Consider the following 18,452-nt stretch of genomic DNA (forward strand, 5'->3'; position numbering starts at 1 on the left):
CTTGGAGAGGGTTGTAGACCTGACCCCACATGGTTCAGTCCCATCCCTAGCTTTCTACATGGCCCCTTCCCAGAGTCCATGGTCTCAGCATCCCCTGCAGCTCCCTTGCTCACCTTGGGGAACCCACCTCTGTGGACAGAGCATGTGGGCCTGGCTGTGAGTCCCGAGGTTCAGGACTTGGATTTTGCATTTCCTCTGTCTGTCCTTCCCATACACAGTTCTGGCTCCTGAGCCCCTGCCTGACCAGAGCTCAGACATTCCCACAGCCTAGAGGCCAGAAGTAACCTGAGTGGCCACATGGGCTTGGCACCTGGCCTGGTCCTCTGGGTGGTCTGTGGGACAGACCCTTGTATGCCAGCAGAAACTTTCTAATGCTGCTCTGTTGCCTTCCAGATCCACTGCTGAGAATGCCAGGAGGTGGGGACACTGAGAACAGGGAAGAACTTAAGGTAGGTGGGGACAGGCCTGGGCAAGACTCATGGGACCTGCACACTGTTAGGAGCTCTAACCTACTCCTGGTCAGTCGGTTGGCCCAGGAGACCCCTAGACAAGGCAGTACTTGGTGCCTGAGACTCAGGTTCACTTGGTGCTTGGAAACTCAGCAGGTTGTGCATTTTTAAGGGATTATTTCTTAAGCTTTTCTCGGTTACTCATGCTCAGGGAGGGGCTATACCAAGTTACCACTACCAGCTCCATCCTACCCGGCTATGTGACCTTGACCGTCTATGCCTCTACTTCTTCAAGGGTAAAATGAGGAGGCTGGATCATCTGGTGATTGGAAATCCCTTTCCAATTTGCCTTTATGGGCTAATCAGATCTGAAAGCATCCCATTTACATGGGTGAGGAAACTGACTTTTAAGTAGCTGCTGAGTGGCAGGCAGGTCCTTAGACTCCAAATGTTTCATATTCCTTGTCGTGAGATGGTTTCTGTGAGCATGCTTGGGTTCCTTAGGCTGGGTTGGTCCCCTGGATTTGCTATGGGGACCCAGGGATTTGCAGGGGAGGCAGCCTTGTTACAGAGTGGGCCGTGTTTTCTGCCTGGGCTCTCCTGTGGCCAGGGGTGTTTGTGAGAACATTGGAATCACAAAGTGGCCCATGGCGGAGAATGCAGCCAGAACAAAGGCGCCCTCTCCCCGCTGGGCCCGGGGAATACTAACTAGTTGACAGGAATTTTAATATAAAACTCTCCCTCTTCCTTGTCATTCTGAGGTTTCAGGAAGCCTTCGGCCTTATCGTGCTGAGGCACACAGCACAGACAGGGCTTGGGGAGGTGAGAGGTGATTTCCTGCCATTCTTCTGCGGGGCGGGCTTCCCAGGGCGGTCATGCCAGGCTGACGGGGCGCAGTGCGGGCTCCCGCTGCTGGGGGGGAGAGCTGGGTTTTCATGGGGCGGCAGCCGAGGCAGGACCCGCAGCCATGAACCGCTTCAATGGGCTCTGCAAGGTGTGCTCGGAGCGCCGCTACCGCCAGGTGGGTGCTTAGCTCTTTGGGGGCTGCATGGGGTGACGTTGGGGGTCAGGGTTGGGGGTTTACCCTAGCAGGACTTCTCTTCTCGCAAGGCCTTTCTTGTCCCCTGCTGTGCGTTGCAGGTTCATTTTGATCCAGGGAGAGGACAGAGGCAGGAGCCTCTGAGATCCAGCCTTTACCCACTGCCCCTCTCTAGGGGCAGATGATGCCCAGCTCTGCATTGTTCTAATCACTGGCTGGGTGGTGCCCCCTGTGAGATTACTTATTGATTTTCTCTTATATTTATTTTGCGGGAGTGTGGGTTAAAAAAGCATCCCAAGCCTGAGAATGGCAATGGCTAGGTTGCTGAGCAGCTGGGGCTTTTGCTAACTTTCCCTACTTCCGATGGGACAGCAGTGCCTGTCCTGCATTGTGTGTGTTCGTTATTGGGCAACTGTTTCTGCCTGCGTTGGTGTGTGCTTGTATGTGAGATAGGATGTTTCTTTGTATATGTACACATATGATTTTTCTTGTACATGACCACCCACAGATATATATGCACACGTGATTTTCCTTCCCAGTGACACCGAATCGTCTGGCTGTGGAGCCCAAGTTCACTGAGAGGGTCTGGCCACTTAGCCTCCGGTCTTAGGATGCAGGCAGAGTGGGAGTGATGGTCCAATAGTCTCTGAGCCTCTTCTGGAAAACTGTGATGGACATTTTTTCTTATAAAAAGGCCATGGGATCAGCGAGGGTGAAGGCAAGGGCTGTCTAGATTTGGAAATGTCCTAGCTGAAAGGGAGCTAAGAAATGGTTCTGATTTTGTAACTATAGAAAAGTCCCTCTGTGTGTTTTAACTACCAGATTGGAATCTGGGTCTTGACTCCTTCGGACAGGCAGCCTTAGGTCCGAGGGCGATGCCCAGAGAGGCCCCCTGGCCCGAGGCGCCACAGCTAGGGAACCCACATGTTCCCCTTTAGTCCTCTCACCCTGCACGGCCCCACCTGCCCTCCTGCCCTCCTGCCCTCCTGGAGCCAGGCAGAGCAGCGCCTCCACACCAGCATCTGGGTGGCAGGGTGGTGAGGCCGAGAAGGCCCTGGATGGGAGGCTGAGAAGTCCTTGGTCACCTTGGGACTACCGGCACGTTGCAGTCAGAATGGTGCCAGGCATGAGTGTGGGCTGCGCCTGGGGCTCTGGGGCTCAAGTTCAAGATAGTCCTATGCTAGTAACCAGAGCAGTGTTGAGAGCACCCGCTTTCTGTCAGACCCGGGCTCAAATCCAGCTCTGCCTTTCTTCAGCTGTGGCTGGAGCACATCACGTTTCTTCCCTGAGCCTCAGTCTCCCCGTCAGTGGAAAGGGATGAGAAGGCCCTGTGATGATGCTGGGAGAATAGTGGACTGTCGCGCATACAGTGCCAGCCACGGCACCTGGTCCATTCAGTGAATGGTGGCAGTTGGTGATGGAAGCCTAGGCGTGGGGGAGGACCAGACACAGGCAGGGGGGCAGAAGCGAGGTGAGATCCAGGAGCAGTGGCAGCTCCTGCCTTGGACGGGAAAGAGCAAGGACCACCCCCAGGAAGGACAGCCTCTGCCAGGAGCACCGAGGTCCCGGAGTCAGGGCAGGGCTGGTCTCCTCACCTCCTGACCCTGAGGCCCGAGGTCAGAGAGGGCAGGTCACCACTTACTCACTTTCCTTCTCTTTAGAATGGGCGCACTAAGCCCTCCCTGCATTCCGCTCAGGGCTGCACTGATGATCAGGTGCTTGGACCCGTCTTCTCAAGGTGGCGCGCGCTCACGATGGCCGGAGAGGAATTCTGCTTCCTTCACTTGGCGCCACCCCCTTGCTCCCTGATACCCTCTCCTGTCCCCGTCCTTGCCCACCCCAGCTGGTTTGGACTGTTGTCCTGGCTGGCTCTTCTTAGGCTGGTGCTGAGGAAGGCAGGAGCTCCGGTCCACAGGGCCACCTGGATGAGGGGACCAGGGTGTGGCTGTGGGAGGCTGTTTTGCTGGAGCACATGGTTCAACTCCAGATTCAACTCTGGGGCCAGTCCCCAAACTGTCAGCACCGTGCCCACAGGTGCTAGGACCGATTTCCAGAGCCTGCACCTAGGCCAGAGGGCTGAGGCCCTCGTGGGTAGGACTGGGGAGGGCTGGCAAGACTTTAGAATCCCAGCTTCTGCTTGGGTTGGAGGTGAGTCGTCAGGCCCCTAACATCCCCGGTCGTATGGAGTGGACGAGGCTCCTGACAGCCTCCCTCAGCCTCAGCCTGGGCTTTCCGCACTTACTCCAGGGTTTGTTTTTCTTTCTTTCTTTCCATTTTTTCCCCTTCCTGTCTTAGCTGTGTGTTTTCCCAGAATTCTTATGGGAACAGGGGATTTTCCTGCCCCCCTCCCCCTTCCCCTTGTCTGTCAGATTTCCTGTTTTACAAACTCGCTTTGAATCCAGGCCCAGGGCTGGTGGGAAGCAGAGCCTCAGGGGCCTCCCGGCAGCTTCCAAGGGCCTTGGTCACCCTGGGCCCCCTGGCCCTACCCTTCCTCATGCCTGGCCTTTGGGCCAGCTGGCCGGTGAATGCCCGGTACCTAGCCTTGAAGAGACAACCTCCAAAGGAAGGAGACAGAATCTCCTGACAAGCGGGTGGCCCTTGACCTTTTCCAGGCTTACTGAGCTGGCTTCTTTCCCAGCCTGCCTGGGATACCCTCCCTGTGCCTCACCAGGGCCCACTCCACGTCCACTTCCATGGGTCTCTTGGGACCTCACTGAACCTCTTTTCTGTTGCTTTCATGCACCTGCTCCCAGCAGCTTGGAGTTGCTTTTTGGCTGGGCTGGGCCTTCTACACTCCACCCAAATCCTAACTAGGGGTGCACAGAGGGGGAGCACAGCAAGACTGAACTGCACTGAGTCAGCAGACTGCATTGCACCCCCACAGCTTCCCGCTGCCAGTGGGCTACTGCTGGGCTGTCCTCATTAACTTAGCACTTGCTGAGCTCCTGCGGTGCACGAAACCACGCACAAAGGACTGTTCCCAACACCGTCTCCATGTTTTGCTGCAATGCGTGTCAGGTCCTGCTTTGCTTTGGAAAGAACCATGCACCCTCATGCCTCTCTGGGAGCCAGAAGCCCAGCCAGGCTTCATGCTTCCGAGCCTCAGCAGAGCCTGGCATGCAACAGGAACTCAATCACTGCCTTGTAAAGAGCTTCCAGATGGCACAGCCCTTTCAGGGGACTTCTGAAAGGAGGGGTTGTGCAGCTGCTGTGCACACAGGCCTCAGCAGGCACAGTGAGGTCAGCGGCCAGTTCAGGTTCAGCGGGGAGGCCTGACTATGTCCTCGCCTGCCCTCTCCTCTGGGAGCCCTCGTTGGATGCCTTGAGGTTCTGGCAATGGAATGCCCTGAGAACCCCAGCACTTGCCCTGTGACCTGTGACTTGAGGTTGTGAATGTGTGTGTCCCTGTCTTCCCTCTCCTGTACTCTGGGAAGGCAGCAACCAGATCGGCTTTATCTCTGAGCCCTCATCCCAGGGCCAGCCCTGGGCCAATGGTCTGTGAACTCCTGGGGAAAAGGGAGAAAGGGACCAAGCAGGAGTGGACCACTGGCCAAGAGGAGACGTGCAGGTCCAGTGCGCTCTTCGCTAAAAGGCTGCATGTCAGTTGGGGCTGAGGAAAGTGAGGTTTGCCCTTCCAAGGTGTTCTCCATCCCAGCCTCCCACTGGCCTGGGTTTTCCTCCTGAGCTCCCAGCCTTCTTGCTTGGCCCATAACCCAGTGGTCAAGATGCCTGGGCCGGGACAGGGATGGCGAGGGGCTGGTCAGCCTCCTTTTTGGCTCCGGTTCCCTTGGAGAGGAGGGTGGCTCTGGGATGGGGCCTGTGGGCTTCCCGACCTTGGATCGGCCCCTGGGAGTAACTGGGCCAGGCTGTGTCCTAGATCACCATCCCGAGGGGAAAGGACGGCTTCGGCTTCACCATCTGCTGTGACTCTCCGGTTCGAGTCCAGGCTGTGGATTCTGGTGAGTGTCTTGGGTGATGCCAGCCCCATTTGCCCACCACGCATGTGGGCTTTGCAAACAACACCTTGGAATGTAAGGGGAGCCCCAAAGTGGAGCAAAGTGTGTCCTCGTTTTTCAGAAGGAAAAGAATAATATTTTTAAATGACCACAGATAAAATAGACGTCTGTGAAAACATACCCACTCTTTTTTTTTTTTTAATCAAAATGAAAATATATTTTTATATTTTGTTTCCCAAGCATTTTAAACTGGAACTAAACTCATATTTTCAATAGTGGCTGCATGGGAAAATGAGTCTTCTGAACTCTGTTTGGAATCGGTATTTTATCCTATTCCAAGCCTGATTAGCACTTAAACATAGGCTCTCCCTCCCTATTTTCATAAAGAAAAGATTTCTCCTAATCACAGAGTGAGCATCTTAGGACGAGAAGCCAGGGCTCAGTGATCTGCATGGGCTCCAGTGCCTGCAGGGGGATGGGCACGAGGTTGGCACTCAATGAATGGTGCTGAGGGAATGAATGAAGTGTGTGAGCCTGGCAATAAGGAAGGGTTCTCAGTGGGGTGGGAGGCCCTGGGGAGGTGGGAGGGACTGACTGGAAGGGTAGACAGCGGAGAAGTGTGAATAGGCAAAGTGTGTGTTCCTTTCAGGTCCCTGGGAGCCACCAAGGTCAGCCCCTTATTTCACAGATAAAGAAACAGACAGGGGCAGTCCTCGTCCTAGGTCACTGGGGAAGCAAAGGATGGGCTTGAGTGTCTTGTCTTTGTCCCTGCAGGGGGCCCGGCAGAGAGGGCAGGGCTGCAGCAGCTGGACACTGTGCTACAGTTGAACGAGAGGCCCGTGGAGCACTGGAAATGCGTGGAGCTGGCCCACGAGATCCGGTGAGAGGGGCTGGGGCAGCCCAAGGCCCCAGGCCGATGGCACATCTCCCCTCCCCAGCCCTGGGCACCGGCCTTAGCCTTCCCTCCTCTGCCCAGCTGTCAGCAATTCACTCTGCACCTCAGGGAAGCAGTTTCTCAGCCTGCAAATGGAAGGTTAGGCTCAAGAGCAAAGAGCAGGGAAGAAGCTCTCCAACAAAGCCTGTGGTTCCTGATGCGGCTCCAAGGGACGGCTTTCTACTTTAGCTCCTTATTTCTGCTACCTCAGAGCTCAGCCCATTGTTTTAAAAGGATGTGGCGATGTTGCGAGTGTGCCAGTGACCCAATTAAAAATATTCTTTGAAATGTTTGGGTCCTCTAAATTGTGACCTGCCGGGGCAGAACCCTCATGGCCCATCGCAGGTCTGCTTCTAGATGGCTGGATGTGGGGACGCATGTGGTAGTTTGCCTGCTCCTCCTGGCTTGTACTTTGGCCACAACAGGCGTCACTAATTGAGTTTAGTACTCTCTCTTGTTTAACCTGGCCTTGGCCTCAGCATCCTTCTCAGGCTCTGCCAGTCCATTAGAGTTGTCCTAAGGGACCCCTGTGCTGTCTCTGTTTTACATGGTCTCTGATCTCCCTTCCTGCTCTGACGTTAGGGGCTTCTCCCCACCCCCTACTCCTCTCTGCCCCTGCAGGCCCCTGCCCCCCCACTGACTTTGGTCTCCCCCAGACTCAGCTTCTCTGTGTGATCCCCCCGCTTTTTCCAGGAGCTGCCCCAGTGAGATCATCCTACTGGTGTGGCGCATGGTCCCCCAAGTCAAGCCAGGACCCGATGGAGGGGTCCTGCGGCGGGCGTCCTGCAAATCGACACATGATTTCCTGTCACCCCCCAACAAGCGGGAGAAGAACTGCACCCATGGGGCCCAGGCTCGGCCTGAGCAGCGCCACAGCTGCCATCTGGTATGTGACAGCTCAGATGGGCTGCTGCTCGGAGGCTGGGAGCGCTACGCCGAGGTGGCCAAGCGCGGGGGCCAGCACACCCTGCCTGCGCTGTCCCGGGCCACTGCCCCCACCGACCCCAACTACATCATCCTGGCCCCGCTGAACCCTGGGAGCCAGGTATGAACAGCTGGCTCGGGAAGGTGAAGGGCATGGGTCCCTGCGTGAGGCCAGGAAAAGGCTCAAAATTACATGGGGAGGAGCCTGCAAGGGGATGGGAGTGCTGAGCAAGGAGGCGGGGTGTGCATTAGCTCTGTTGCTGCAGGGCTTGTCCTGGGTGGAGAGAGCAGGTGGATCTTTGTGGCCTTAGGGCACAGACCCAGAACCAGGGGGTGTCACAAAGTAGAAGAGTGCACCTGAAAAGAAGGAAGAGTTTTGTGCCAGTCTGCACTTTTCCACAATGCAGTGGGCTGCTGTGTGTAGTAGTAAGTCCCCTGTCATAGGAGGCATGAAAGCAGACACTGCATGGCGTGGTGGGGTGATGGAGTGCATGCCCCAAAACATTAATCCCATGAAATACTCTTGGGGGAAAGAGTGTTCTGAGGTCAAATAAGTTTGAGAAATATCCCAAAGCATATTAGCCTATTTGAGGCTCTGAGGGTACCCCACTGTGGAGACGGTGGATTAACCTTGTTTAACTCAGCATTTCCCAGACCCCCTTGAGTGTGCACCCTGTGGCAGGGTTGTTAGCATCCCACGGTGCCAATGTTCCATGGAATGCTCTTTGGAACAAGCTGCCATCAAGGAAGTTGGGGACTTGGCCAAGGGATTAGACTCGTTGACAGCTATAGCCTTGTTCAACTTTAATATTCTGGAGGATTCTGGCTTCCTTCCAAGCCCCCTCTCAGCTTGGTAGCAGGACTGCTGTTTTCCCTCATGTCCTGAGGTGCTCCCTTCCCATCCCCAGGTTGGGTGAGCAGACTGTGGGTTGTCCTGCCCCGTGCCTGGGGCTGAGGTGGTTCTCCTGTCTTTGCTTTGCAGCTGCTGCGGCCTGTGTACCAGGAGGATGCCATCCCTGAAGGTGAGTTGGACCTCTGCTGCTGTGCCCTCTGAGCCCTTGGGAGATTTCGAGGTCAGCTGGGAGGCCAAGCCCAGCCCCCTCCTCTGAGGTTGGAGGCCTTCTCAACAGAGTCAAGATCCCCCCCGCATGTTGACACAGACTCTGTTTCCTCTTGGTGCGTTTTTCTCCCACATAGAACCCTGGTGTCCTCCTGCCTTGGCGCCCGCCTAAGGAGGAAGAGAGGGGATCTTACCAGAGTGTCTAACGGGTAGTGTTTAGGACTCAGGCATTCAATTGAGATTCATCCAGTCACTGAGCAACCAATATATGTTAGGTGCTGTAGGCAACACAGTCAGGTCTGCATGGAAGGGAGGCATGGAATATGGAGCTAGGAGGTCTCGAGTTGGAGTTCTAGCCATGTGATCAACTCATGTCCCCTCACTGAGCCTCAGTTTCTTTATCTATAAAATGGGGCTGATAATTCCCACCTCAGAGAGTTGTGGGAGGATTAAAGAAGATAGTGGTTGTGGGTAGTAGCCTGTATACCAAGAGATGCTACACAGAGCGCAGTTGTCTTTGAAATGCATGGGCGTCTCCCATGGCCTTCAAACCCTGGCCCTATTTTTTAGGAGCCAGGGAGAGAAGCTGGGCTCAAAGTCAATTCCTTCTCTTAGGAAGCCCGAGATATCAGTCTCGCTGCTGGAGCTGGCTGGGCTTTCCTTCAGGCCCCCTGTGCGCCTGCTGGGGACCTCTGACTCGAGTAGCTGGAGGGTTGAGACCAACCTTGCCAGCTGGTTCGCGATGCCTGCCTTGGGTATGCCTGAGCCCTCCCTCTAGTGCCTGCAGAATGCCCTTTGACCTCTTTCCTTGAGAGTGGCCTTTTCCCAGCCACTTGCACCCGTGTCCTTGCATCTCCCTCTTGTCAGTAGTGTGGAGGTGATGCTTGCTCAGAGTGGGGACTTGGAAGAATGCCTGTGCCTTTTCAGGGGAAAGGGCTCCCATCAGGCTCATTGCTGCTCACGGAAGACACCTCCATTCTCTCCAGGCTGGGACACTTGGGCACTTGGGCTGTTCTGTCAGAAATGAATCTGTTCCTTCTGAAGAGGAGTTCCTTCTGGATAGTGATTCAACACTGAGTTTTTAAAAAGCTTTTAGTTGGTACTTTTGGTTAGAGTGGAGATGCTGCTGCTAAATGGTGACTTCATTAAGGGCAGGGCCTGGGCCGGCTCATTGGAGAGCTGCGCCCACTTGTCACACATTATCCAGGGGTGTGTAGAGATGGGGCTCGAGGGCATGACTGCCAAATAGGTTGGGTTGATCCTGCCATGTACCATTTACTGGCCACATGACCTTGGGCAAGTCACTCAACCACCCCAGGCCTCAGTAGCCTTTTCTGTAAAATAGAGCTGAGCAGACCTTTTCCACCTGAAGGCAGAGGTGTGTGTCAAAGGGCTTACTGATGACTCTCCAAGCCCAAGGCACAGATTCTGTGGCCACCCTCTGCTGCTGGGCTAGGAAGGGAAGAGATGCATTCTTTTAAAAGTCCGAGACTAAGGGGGCCTGGGGCCAGGATTTTGGCATCAGCAAAAGGTACCCTTCTTTAATTTTGGTCTGTTTTGCCTCAGGCCCCTGCTTGTCAGTCCTGTATGGCTTTGCCTTCTCTGGTCCAGGCTTGCCTGTGTGGAGTTAGACTGTCCAGTTCCAGGCTGACCCTGTGACCCCGATCACAGTATGGTTTGAGGCCCAGCAGTCCTGTCCTATGCCAGCCCTGATGGGTGGATTATTTGTTGGCTGGGGGTTTGTAATAGCCCCTCGTGCACTCACACTCCAGTACCATTCACCAAGCCCTTCCCCATTGGGTTTGGCTCGATTGGCCTTGGGACGGACAGGCAAGCCAGCAGTCTGTATAACCTCCACTTTGCAGTGGAGATAACATTGACTCAGAGGGGAAGGAACCTCAGAGAAGGGGCTCTGGGGAAGCCAGTGCTCAAATTCAGGTGTCTTGTCCAACTCAAATCCTGAGAGACACAGGATGGGTTCTTTTTTAAATTTTATTTTTAAAATTTTTAAATTACAGTTTACATTCACTATTATGCTAGTTTTAGGTGTATAGCACAGTGGTCAGACACTTATAGAACTTACAAAGTGATTCCCCTGGTAAGTCTAGTACAGGTTGGGTTCTTTCAGCAAAGGAGCCAGGGCCTTGCCCACGGACCCACCCTGGGGCCGATGCCAGTCAGGGCCAGATGAGGAGATGTGTAAGTGCGTCCGTGCATGTCTGTACGCCCCTCCGCCCTACCCCTGCCCTGGACTCAGGCTCTTTCTGCTCCTCTCTAAGTGCCTCCTCAAAGAGGCAGGAAGTGGTTTAAACGATTTTAAGATTATGGTTTGAGTGCTACCCCAAGATACAGTGGGGATAGGTGGTCACTTGTGGGGGGTGTCAAGTTGTTTTTCTCACCTCACTTGGTGAGAAGGAGCTTGATGTGGGTGTAGAAAGCAAGTGTGAAACATTCTGAGCTGAGTTTTTCCTCTAAGGCCGTGGACCTCGCGTTGGTGGGGAGCTTCCCCAGATGTAGCTGGGGTCAGACCACCTGTTCACTCCCTGGCTTCCAAGACTGGGGGTGGCAGAAGGAGGCCTCGACCCCGGGACATGCAGGTCAGGGAGGGCTGGTCAGCAGAAATCCTCAGAGAGGCCAGGGATGCATGGAGCCTGAATGCTCTAGAGTTTGCCTCCTACCTGCTTGCATCCAAGAATCTCTGACATTTTAGGTACTCTGTGTTTTGCCCCTCTGCCCATTGGATGGGACAGGACGTGATAAAGTCCTGCAGGCCACCCCTGTTCAGGGTGAGGGCGTGTGTCCAAAAGTGACCTTTTAAAGAGGAACCCCCTGCTGTCTTCTGTTCTCTTCCCGGGGGTATCTCCCACCCCGTCTTTCTCTCCTTTTTTTGATTAGAATAACTTGTGCGTTGGTGGCCAAGCCAGGAGGACCTCCTGGCTGTGATAAAGCCCAGGATTCCCAGAGTCCACGAGGCGCCTGATAAACTTGCCTTTCCGTGTGGAGGAATCACAACCACAGCAACCATGATAGTTAGCAGCTAACTTTTACTGCGCACATATAGGTCCCAGGCCTTGTTCTAGGGGCTTTACTTGGGTATCTCATTTAATCCTCACAGCCCAGTGAGCCTGGTGGTGTTATAGTTGAGGCAGCCAAGGCTCTGAGGGGGATGTGAGCTGCCGAAGGTCACCAAGCTAGTAAGCAGAGGAGTGGGGTTTGGGCACAGCCACCTGGCTTCAGGCTGGTGCTCTTCCCTGAGAGCTGGAGTAGCAGGTGCCACTCCTCACTGTAGACTGACTTCAGTGACCCTGGCTGCTCCAGCTCCCTTGACTAAGAGAAGGCAGCCCCCAATACATCCTGGGCAAGCCCATTGTCTCTGCTACCACCACAGAGACTGGATCTCCACATGCTTGGTTCGTGGGACCTGGGAGGCAATGGAATGGGAGAGTTGCGCTGGGTATGTGCAGGGAGTGTTGCGAGTGGTGGAAAGTGGAGAGCATTGCTCTGCCCCAAGTGATTGTTCCAGGTGGGACTGTGGGCCTGGAGAGGTCAGAGCTTCTGGTTTTTCAAATATGAGCGATTTCCTGATTTTTATAAGTACGAGGCCAAACTGATAGGTCTGATTTGGGCCCTGGGTCTCCAGATGGGGTCTGCCTCCCCAAAGAGTTGATGGACCCTCCATCACAGTTGGTGGTTCCCAGCTCCGTCCTAGCCATGGGGCTGCTCATTTACATGTCAGTGTCTCTCATAGATTGTGAGGGAATTCCTTGAGGTTCAAGGCCCTTCTGAGGCCTCCCTGTCTTGTGCAGGGCCTGGCACATAGCAGATGCTCACAGCAAATGGCTGTTGACTGAGTTTGTTCCCTGTTTCTGCAGAGGGGATGCCTTGCAGGGGTAATAGAAATGCCTCACGGTCCCCCATCTCTGTTCTGCAGAATCAGGGAGTCCCAGTAAAGGGAAGTCCTATACAGGCCTGGGGAAGAAGTCGCGGCTGATGAAGACGGTGCAGACCATGAAGGGCCACGGGAACTACCAGAACTGCTCAGTCATGAGGCCACACCCCCCACACTCGAGCTATGGCACCTATGTCACTCTAGCTCCCAAGGTCCTGGTCTTCCCTGTCTTTGTTCAGGTGAGCTGGTGGCTGGCCCCAAGCACTCCCTCGGGGGAAGGTAAGAAAGAGGAGGGTCCTTTACCCCAGGGCTCAGGGATGGTGCCTCATTCCAGGACTGGGGGCCTCACTTTAGGGAAAGACAAATAGCTTCAGGTGCTCAGGATTCTGGGGGCTATACTGAAGGAGCACAGGTCTCTAAGAGGCGGAACAGGAGGGTGGGGGCAGGGGAGCCCAGCAACAAGGGGGTCCCTTCCCTGCTTCCCCCCAGCCTCCCCTTTCTCTGGGGCCAGGCCAGGCACACCCAGCTGCTTGTTGTGTGGTCACAGCGCCTGTGTACTGAGGCTTCTGCTTCCTGGCCCATCCAGTGGTTCGTCATTTGGAAGTGACCATGGCAGTGCCTCGAGGTCTGGCATCTTGTCCGGTCTCTTCGCTCTAAGCAAACGTCTGGTCTAGTAGCTGGAGGCCTGAGATCCCCATAAATCTCCCTTCTCCTACTTTCCTCTCTTCTTCCCTCTCTTCCTCCCCATTTCCAAATCTTTTTTATTTCACCACCAGGATATAACCAGTGTGAGCATTTAGGTGTCTTTTCTGTGTGCATATGCACATTAAAAAAAGACCCAAACAGGCATTATTGTACATTTGATATCCTGCTGACTTTTTAAAATGAGAATTGCATGAACATTTCCCACATCATTAAATACTTTTTGGGCCTGTGTTTGTAGTGGTTGCACGCTGTTCTATTATATGGATGTGCCGTATTTATTTAACCAGTTCCCTATTCAGACACTTATGTCTGCTTCTTTTGCTATTGTAAATAACTCTGTGATGAAAACCCTTGTACATGAATTGCTTCTCTGATTATTTTCCTTGGAAGAGATTCTTAGAAGTGAAATGACTGAGTCATAGATCATAAACATTTAAAGGCTCTTTATACATATTGACAAATTGCTGTTCATAAAGACTTGATTAGTTTATCGTCTCATCAGCAGCATAGAGGTGACAATGTCCCAAGGGCTTCATTTCTGACCATTACTTCCTTCTCTGGTCTTCCCAGCATCTGATTCTAGGCCTGTCACATCTAGTGGATCCTAGATACACTTCTTAGGGCACCACGCACCTCTGGCAGGCGACACATCTCCCAGACAGCTCCATCGGTAGGGCTTGCCCTTTGCCTTTCTCTTGGCTTCTTCTGTTTCTTGGGGTGTAACCGCAAAGGTCTTGGCATCCACCGGGATTATTTTTGGTTTTCATTTTTTAAGTTTTCCAAAAAAGCTAAAGTGAGTTTTTAAAAAGTTATAAACATTTTTAAATGATAAAATATATAAACCAAAAAATGGCACAACAGTTAAATGTGCAGTTTAACAAATAATTATAAAGCGGCTATGCACTAAGATGAAGGAATCGGCCAGTGCCACCAGGCCAGAGGCCACGTTTATCTCTCCTTGACCGGAACGCCCTCCTCCCAGCAGACGTACCCGCTGGCCTGACGCTATGACAGTGATTTCCGTGCTTCTCTTTAGTTCTACCATCTCTGCGTGCTTTCCTAAATAACACATTTGGCTTGGCCTCTTTTTGAATGTTATTTAATGAAACCATTCTGCATGTGTTCTCTTGGGCCCTGCTTACTTTGCTTCACATGATTTGTGAGATCTATCCATGTTGCTGTGTGTAGTTGACATTTGTTTCATTACCTTTCCCCCAGCACCTTGCTTGGGGCCAGGTGCCTGGAGGCTGTGTTATAAATATGCAGTCGTGAGGATGAGTCCTGTGGGGTAGTCCAGAGCTTCGGGAGCTTTCCCTGGGGTGGGCAGGGCATGGAGCAGGGTGGTGGTGTAGGGTAAGAGGTTTGGGTGAGAGTTGGTCCCTGGGAACTGATGCCTGAGAAGGAGGCAGTGAACTTCAGTGTGTCATGAATGTAGAGCAGGGACTGGCCTGGCTTTGAAGGGACTCAAGTGACCAAATCTGGCCCCGTTTGGTATCCTGAGAGCCCGGACCTCACAGCAGGGACCATCCCATGAGGCATGAGCAGGACAGATGGGGGAGTGTGGGGCCTGGGAAGTCCCAGGAGCCCAGCGGTGGAGGGGCGGGGGTGGGAGGCCTGCAGCACGTGGTTGGACTTCCTGCCGAGAGCGCAGCGCTCGCGGTGAGGGTGGCGGTGAAGGTGGCAGCAGCAGTTCCGCCGGGGACCAGACCATTTGTCTTTCTGTTTCCATCTGTGTGTGAGGGGGCGTGTGGGCTCTCAGGGAGCGGGGAGGGCTGGCAGACTTTTCCGTGTCTGGCTTTGTCAAGCTGTCTTTCTTCCCCCCACCAACCATCTCCATCAGGCCCCTTTGAACTGCCCACTTTGTTTTCAGCCTTTAGATCTTTGTAACCCTGCCCGGACCCTCCTGTTGTCAGAGGAGCTGCTGCTGTACGAGGGAAGGAACAAGGCTGCTGAGGTAAGCCTGACACGTGCCCTTCCCGGTAGGGTGTCCTGGTGGGCTTCCTGGGCCATCCTCCAGGCCCCTAACTTCTCTCGCTTCCTGATGGTCTTAGGATTGGGCTATCTCAGGGCAGAACAAATCTGAAAAGTCCTCCATCTCCCTCCACGCCCTCCTTACCAAATGGTGACCCAGCTTTTTCTTGGACATTTCTAGCAGTAAGGCACTCACTACCTTTCAAAGCTGTTTAGTCCATCTTTGGTGGTTAGAAAGTTTGCCCAGCCCCTGAAGACATCCCATGGTCCTAACTTCCTCTAAGAAGTGGAAGCGATGGCCATCCCTCCCAGCTGTGATGAGTGCCTCTGTAGGTGAGAAGATGAAAGCTGTTAGCCCAAGGGAATTTTTAGAGGAGCATCAGTTATGCAGGTTTTGTGGGTCTGTATTAACCCAAATCCCAAATCCTCTTCGAAGGGATAAGTCTGAAATTTCTCCTGGGCGTTAGCTCAGAGGCCAGGGTATGGAGATCAGGCCACTCTTCCTGGGGAGCTGGCCCCTGCTGATGTTTGACCCAGGGAATTTCACTCACCCACACGATCCCCAGAGCCAGCCAGGCTCCAGCTCGGTCCTGTGAGCTTAAACCTACCTGGGCATAGAGGTCAGAGCCCTGGGATCTTCAAGGCTACCTGGGGGCTCACTCATGACTTCTTCCTTCCTCCTCAGTCTTCTCATCTCAACAGTGTGTGTGTGTGTGTGTGTGTGTGTGTGTGTGTGTGTGTGTGTGTGTGTGTGTGTGTTTGAGGCAGCTGACCTCTAAGGGCCCTTTCAGCCCAGCATTCTGGGACATTATGTGTAATTGCGGCTAAAGCAGGAGGCTGCTTTTGTTTTGTTTTTTGAACAAGCAGACCAGAGCTCATATATTCCAAATGAGCATCGTCTCTTTCAGAGGAGCTCCCTGGGGAGACCGCAAGCTTATTTCTACCGCACTGGCACTGCTCACTACATTTCTAGACCTCTTCTTGGGGAGTGTTCTTGAGAACCTTGGCACAGCTTCTGAATTGACTTCATGGGAGGAAAACTTCATCTATGGAGGGGGATTTGAGTTCTAGGAATAAGACGTCATGTGGAATTGTGCGTGTTCAGTAGGGTGTGGTGGAGCGAAGTCAGGTGGCCAGGGTCAGGGTGAGGTGGGGCTCTGAACTCACAGGATTCCAGAGAAAGCACTTAGAAATGGCATAAGATACCTACGTTAGTCTAAATTTGCTCTTTTATTTGTCCACTCACCAAGTCTGCAAACACCGAGCACTTATGTTACCCTCACTGTGCATGCATGTCACTCACCAGATCTCAGTGAGCTCTTCAGCACCCCCAGGAGAGGCACAGTTGTCCCTACTCTGTAAATGAGGAAACTGAGGCTTTAGTGAGATTAACTGGGACCTGAGGGTCTCAAGGCTCATAAGGGATGGAGTCATGATTAGCACGCTGATCTCTGGCTCAGCAGTGCTTTCCATGATCCCATGCTGCCTCTGGCTTGTTTGTTTAAACACAAACCAGCAAACAAGCTGAAGCCATAACCTGATCACAGTCTGCCCCAAAGCTCTTTGCTAGTGGGTCTTTGGAGCCTTAGAGCCAAGAAGATTTTGAAGATTGAAAGAAGCGATTTGAAGACAAGTAAAATAAATAAGGAAGCACATATGTGCGTCTTGGTAACCTGTCATGTTATTCAGGCCAAAAATATAAAGCAGCCCAAGAGGAGCTTGAATAAGTTCATAGAATCTCGGTGTTGGTTAGTCCTCAGGAGCCGTCATTTTCTCATTGCTTCCCTGCAACTTCCAGCTGGGTTTGCAGCCAGTTGTTGAGTCTGCAGAGGCTGTCCTTCCAAACATTGGTTTTGTTAACAGAGAGTGCTAAACTGTAGAAAGTTCCCCCTTATGCTCGGCAGGAATCTTTATTCTGGAATATTCCCCCTTGGTTCTTGCTCCTGTCTTTGCTCTGAGCATGCTCCAGTTTGCTAACGTCTGTGAGCTGGTCCAGACCCACACCATAAACTGCCCTCATCACACCCCCTCTGGGAAGTCACAGACTTCATTAATGTGCCAAATCAGCATAATGGAGTAACCTGATTTATACATTCAAACAACAGGCACTGAGTGTTTACAGTGTAGCCAGGCCCTGTGCTAGAGCTTCCAAGAAAACTAAGGGACCCAAGACAGACACACCCTCACTGACTCATCACCGAGTTTACCATTAACCAAGGCACTAAGGTCTTTTCTGCAAACCCTGCCCTTAGGCCAGATTCCTGGAGGAGGCTTGGTTAGGGTTACTTGGGAGAAGTGACCCTCCTAGTTTCAATGATTCTCTAACCAAGCAATCCCTCAACCCATGACTCTTTGGGCAAACAGATGTGTCTTTGGAGCAAGTGTGGGGAAGACACCTGGTGGGCAGCAGGTAATAGGACCATGGAGATGGGCATCACTCCACTGTGGGCTGCTGTGGCTCCTGCTGAAGCAAAGTCTGCAGGATGCCGGTGAGATGGGAGAGGGGCCCACCTGCCTCCCCTGGCATGCTTGCCCCTCTGCCCTGCCTTCAGCCGTGTGCCAGCTCTGTCCTTTCCCTGACCCGACCTTTGGGGAAATTCTTCGTTCATGCTTTAATCACTTCCTGTCTAGACCACATTTCCAGCTCTGGGAATAGGGGCAGAGCAGCAGCCTGGGGCTTTTTGCACCTTGCGTGTGGGCAGTTACCCTCTATCCAGTCCTTTCTGGCCTGGGCCATTTTTTGACTTTATAGGCTCCTAACAGAGTGCCTTCTCTAACCCTTCCCCTGCCAGCTTTTCAGGGGTCCACAGGTGACTGCCAGCTTTCCCTCGGTGGGTCGGGCAGCCTGAGGGTGTCTTGTATTGGGTGAGCTTAGAGCCTTCCCCTTTTCACTCTTTGGACTTTGAAGACTTCTCCTCAGGCAGCTGACCCCTCAAATCCTTCTGAGCTCTCAGATCATTTTCTTCCCCTCCCTTAACTTCATTTATTTTTTGGTCTCCTTCGCTCCTCTTTTTTGGCCCTGCTTGGATTCTTTCCCATTCAGGAACAGGACAATTGGAGGCATTTTGCTACCTCTCTGTATAGTGAGCACTTCAGGGTCAGCCAGACCTGACCTGGTCCTTGGCTGTGTGGCCTTGGGCAGGTCACTTAACCTCTCAGAGCTGTAGGTTCCTCACCTGTAATTGAGGGCGATGATGTTATATACAAGCAAGGATCCACTGAGCAGAAAGTAAGTGCTCAACAAATGGCGACTTTTGATAGGCTGTGTTGGGACAGGGCTGTGGTGGGAAGGGGGTTGGATAGCATCCCCAATAGGATCCCCTCCAGCCCAGGGTTCCAGAACCCTCCTGTTTGGTTCCATTAGAGGAGCCAGAGCCTGTGAGAGCTCTTGCCCAAGAACGCCTCCTATTGACTCTGTGGCCCAGATTCCCTCAGACCTCTGTGTTTCTGCTATGCTCAAGAAGTCAAGTGGTCCTTTGGAAAATATTTACATATTTTTAAATTACAAAAGTAAAAGATTTTCCT

The 18,452-nt window shown here is 53.2% G+C and overlaps 1 protein-coding gene across 9 annotated transcripts in view; it reads left to right on the forward strand.

Annotated features, from left to right (window-relative positions):
• The window catches only part of RGS3 (regulator of G protein signaling 3), a 124,668-nt gene that overhangs the window by 41,185 nt on the left and 65,031 nt on the right, over positions 1–18,452 (forward strand). For 6 of the 9 annotated variants that reach the window (XM_081152578.1, XM_081152583.1, XM_081152587.1 and 3 more), the window contains 7 exons: positions 394–449; positions 5,366–5,447; positions 6,219–6,324; positions 7,072–7,423; positions 8,285–8,324; positions 12,294–12,490; positions 14,827–14,910. In XM_081152578.1, the coding sequence (XP_081008704.1) occupies positions 394–449; positions 5,366–5,447; positions 6,219–6,324; positions 7,072–7,423; positions 8,285–8,324; positions 12,294–12,490; positions 14,827–14,910 (917 nt within the window). Of the gene's footprint in view, positions 1–393; positions 450–1,335; positions 1,471–5,365; positions 5,448–6,218; positions 6,325–7,071; positions 7,424–8,284; positions 8,325–12,293; positions 12,491–14,826; positions 14,911–18,452 lie in introns of those variants that run through there. The other 3 variants (XM_081152579.1, XM_081152585.1, XM_081152586.1) reach the window with 3 other exon arrangements.

Source organism: Miniopterus schreibersii (assembly GCF_964146895.1).
Source record: "Miniopterus schreibersii genome assembly, chromosome: 11".
Taxonomy (NCBI): domain Eukaryota; kingdom Metazoa; phylum Chordata; class Mammalia; order Chiroptera; family Miniopteridae; genus Miniopterus; species Miniopterus schreibersii.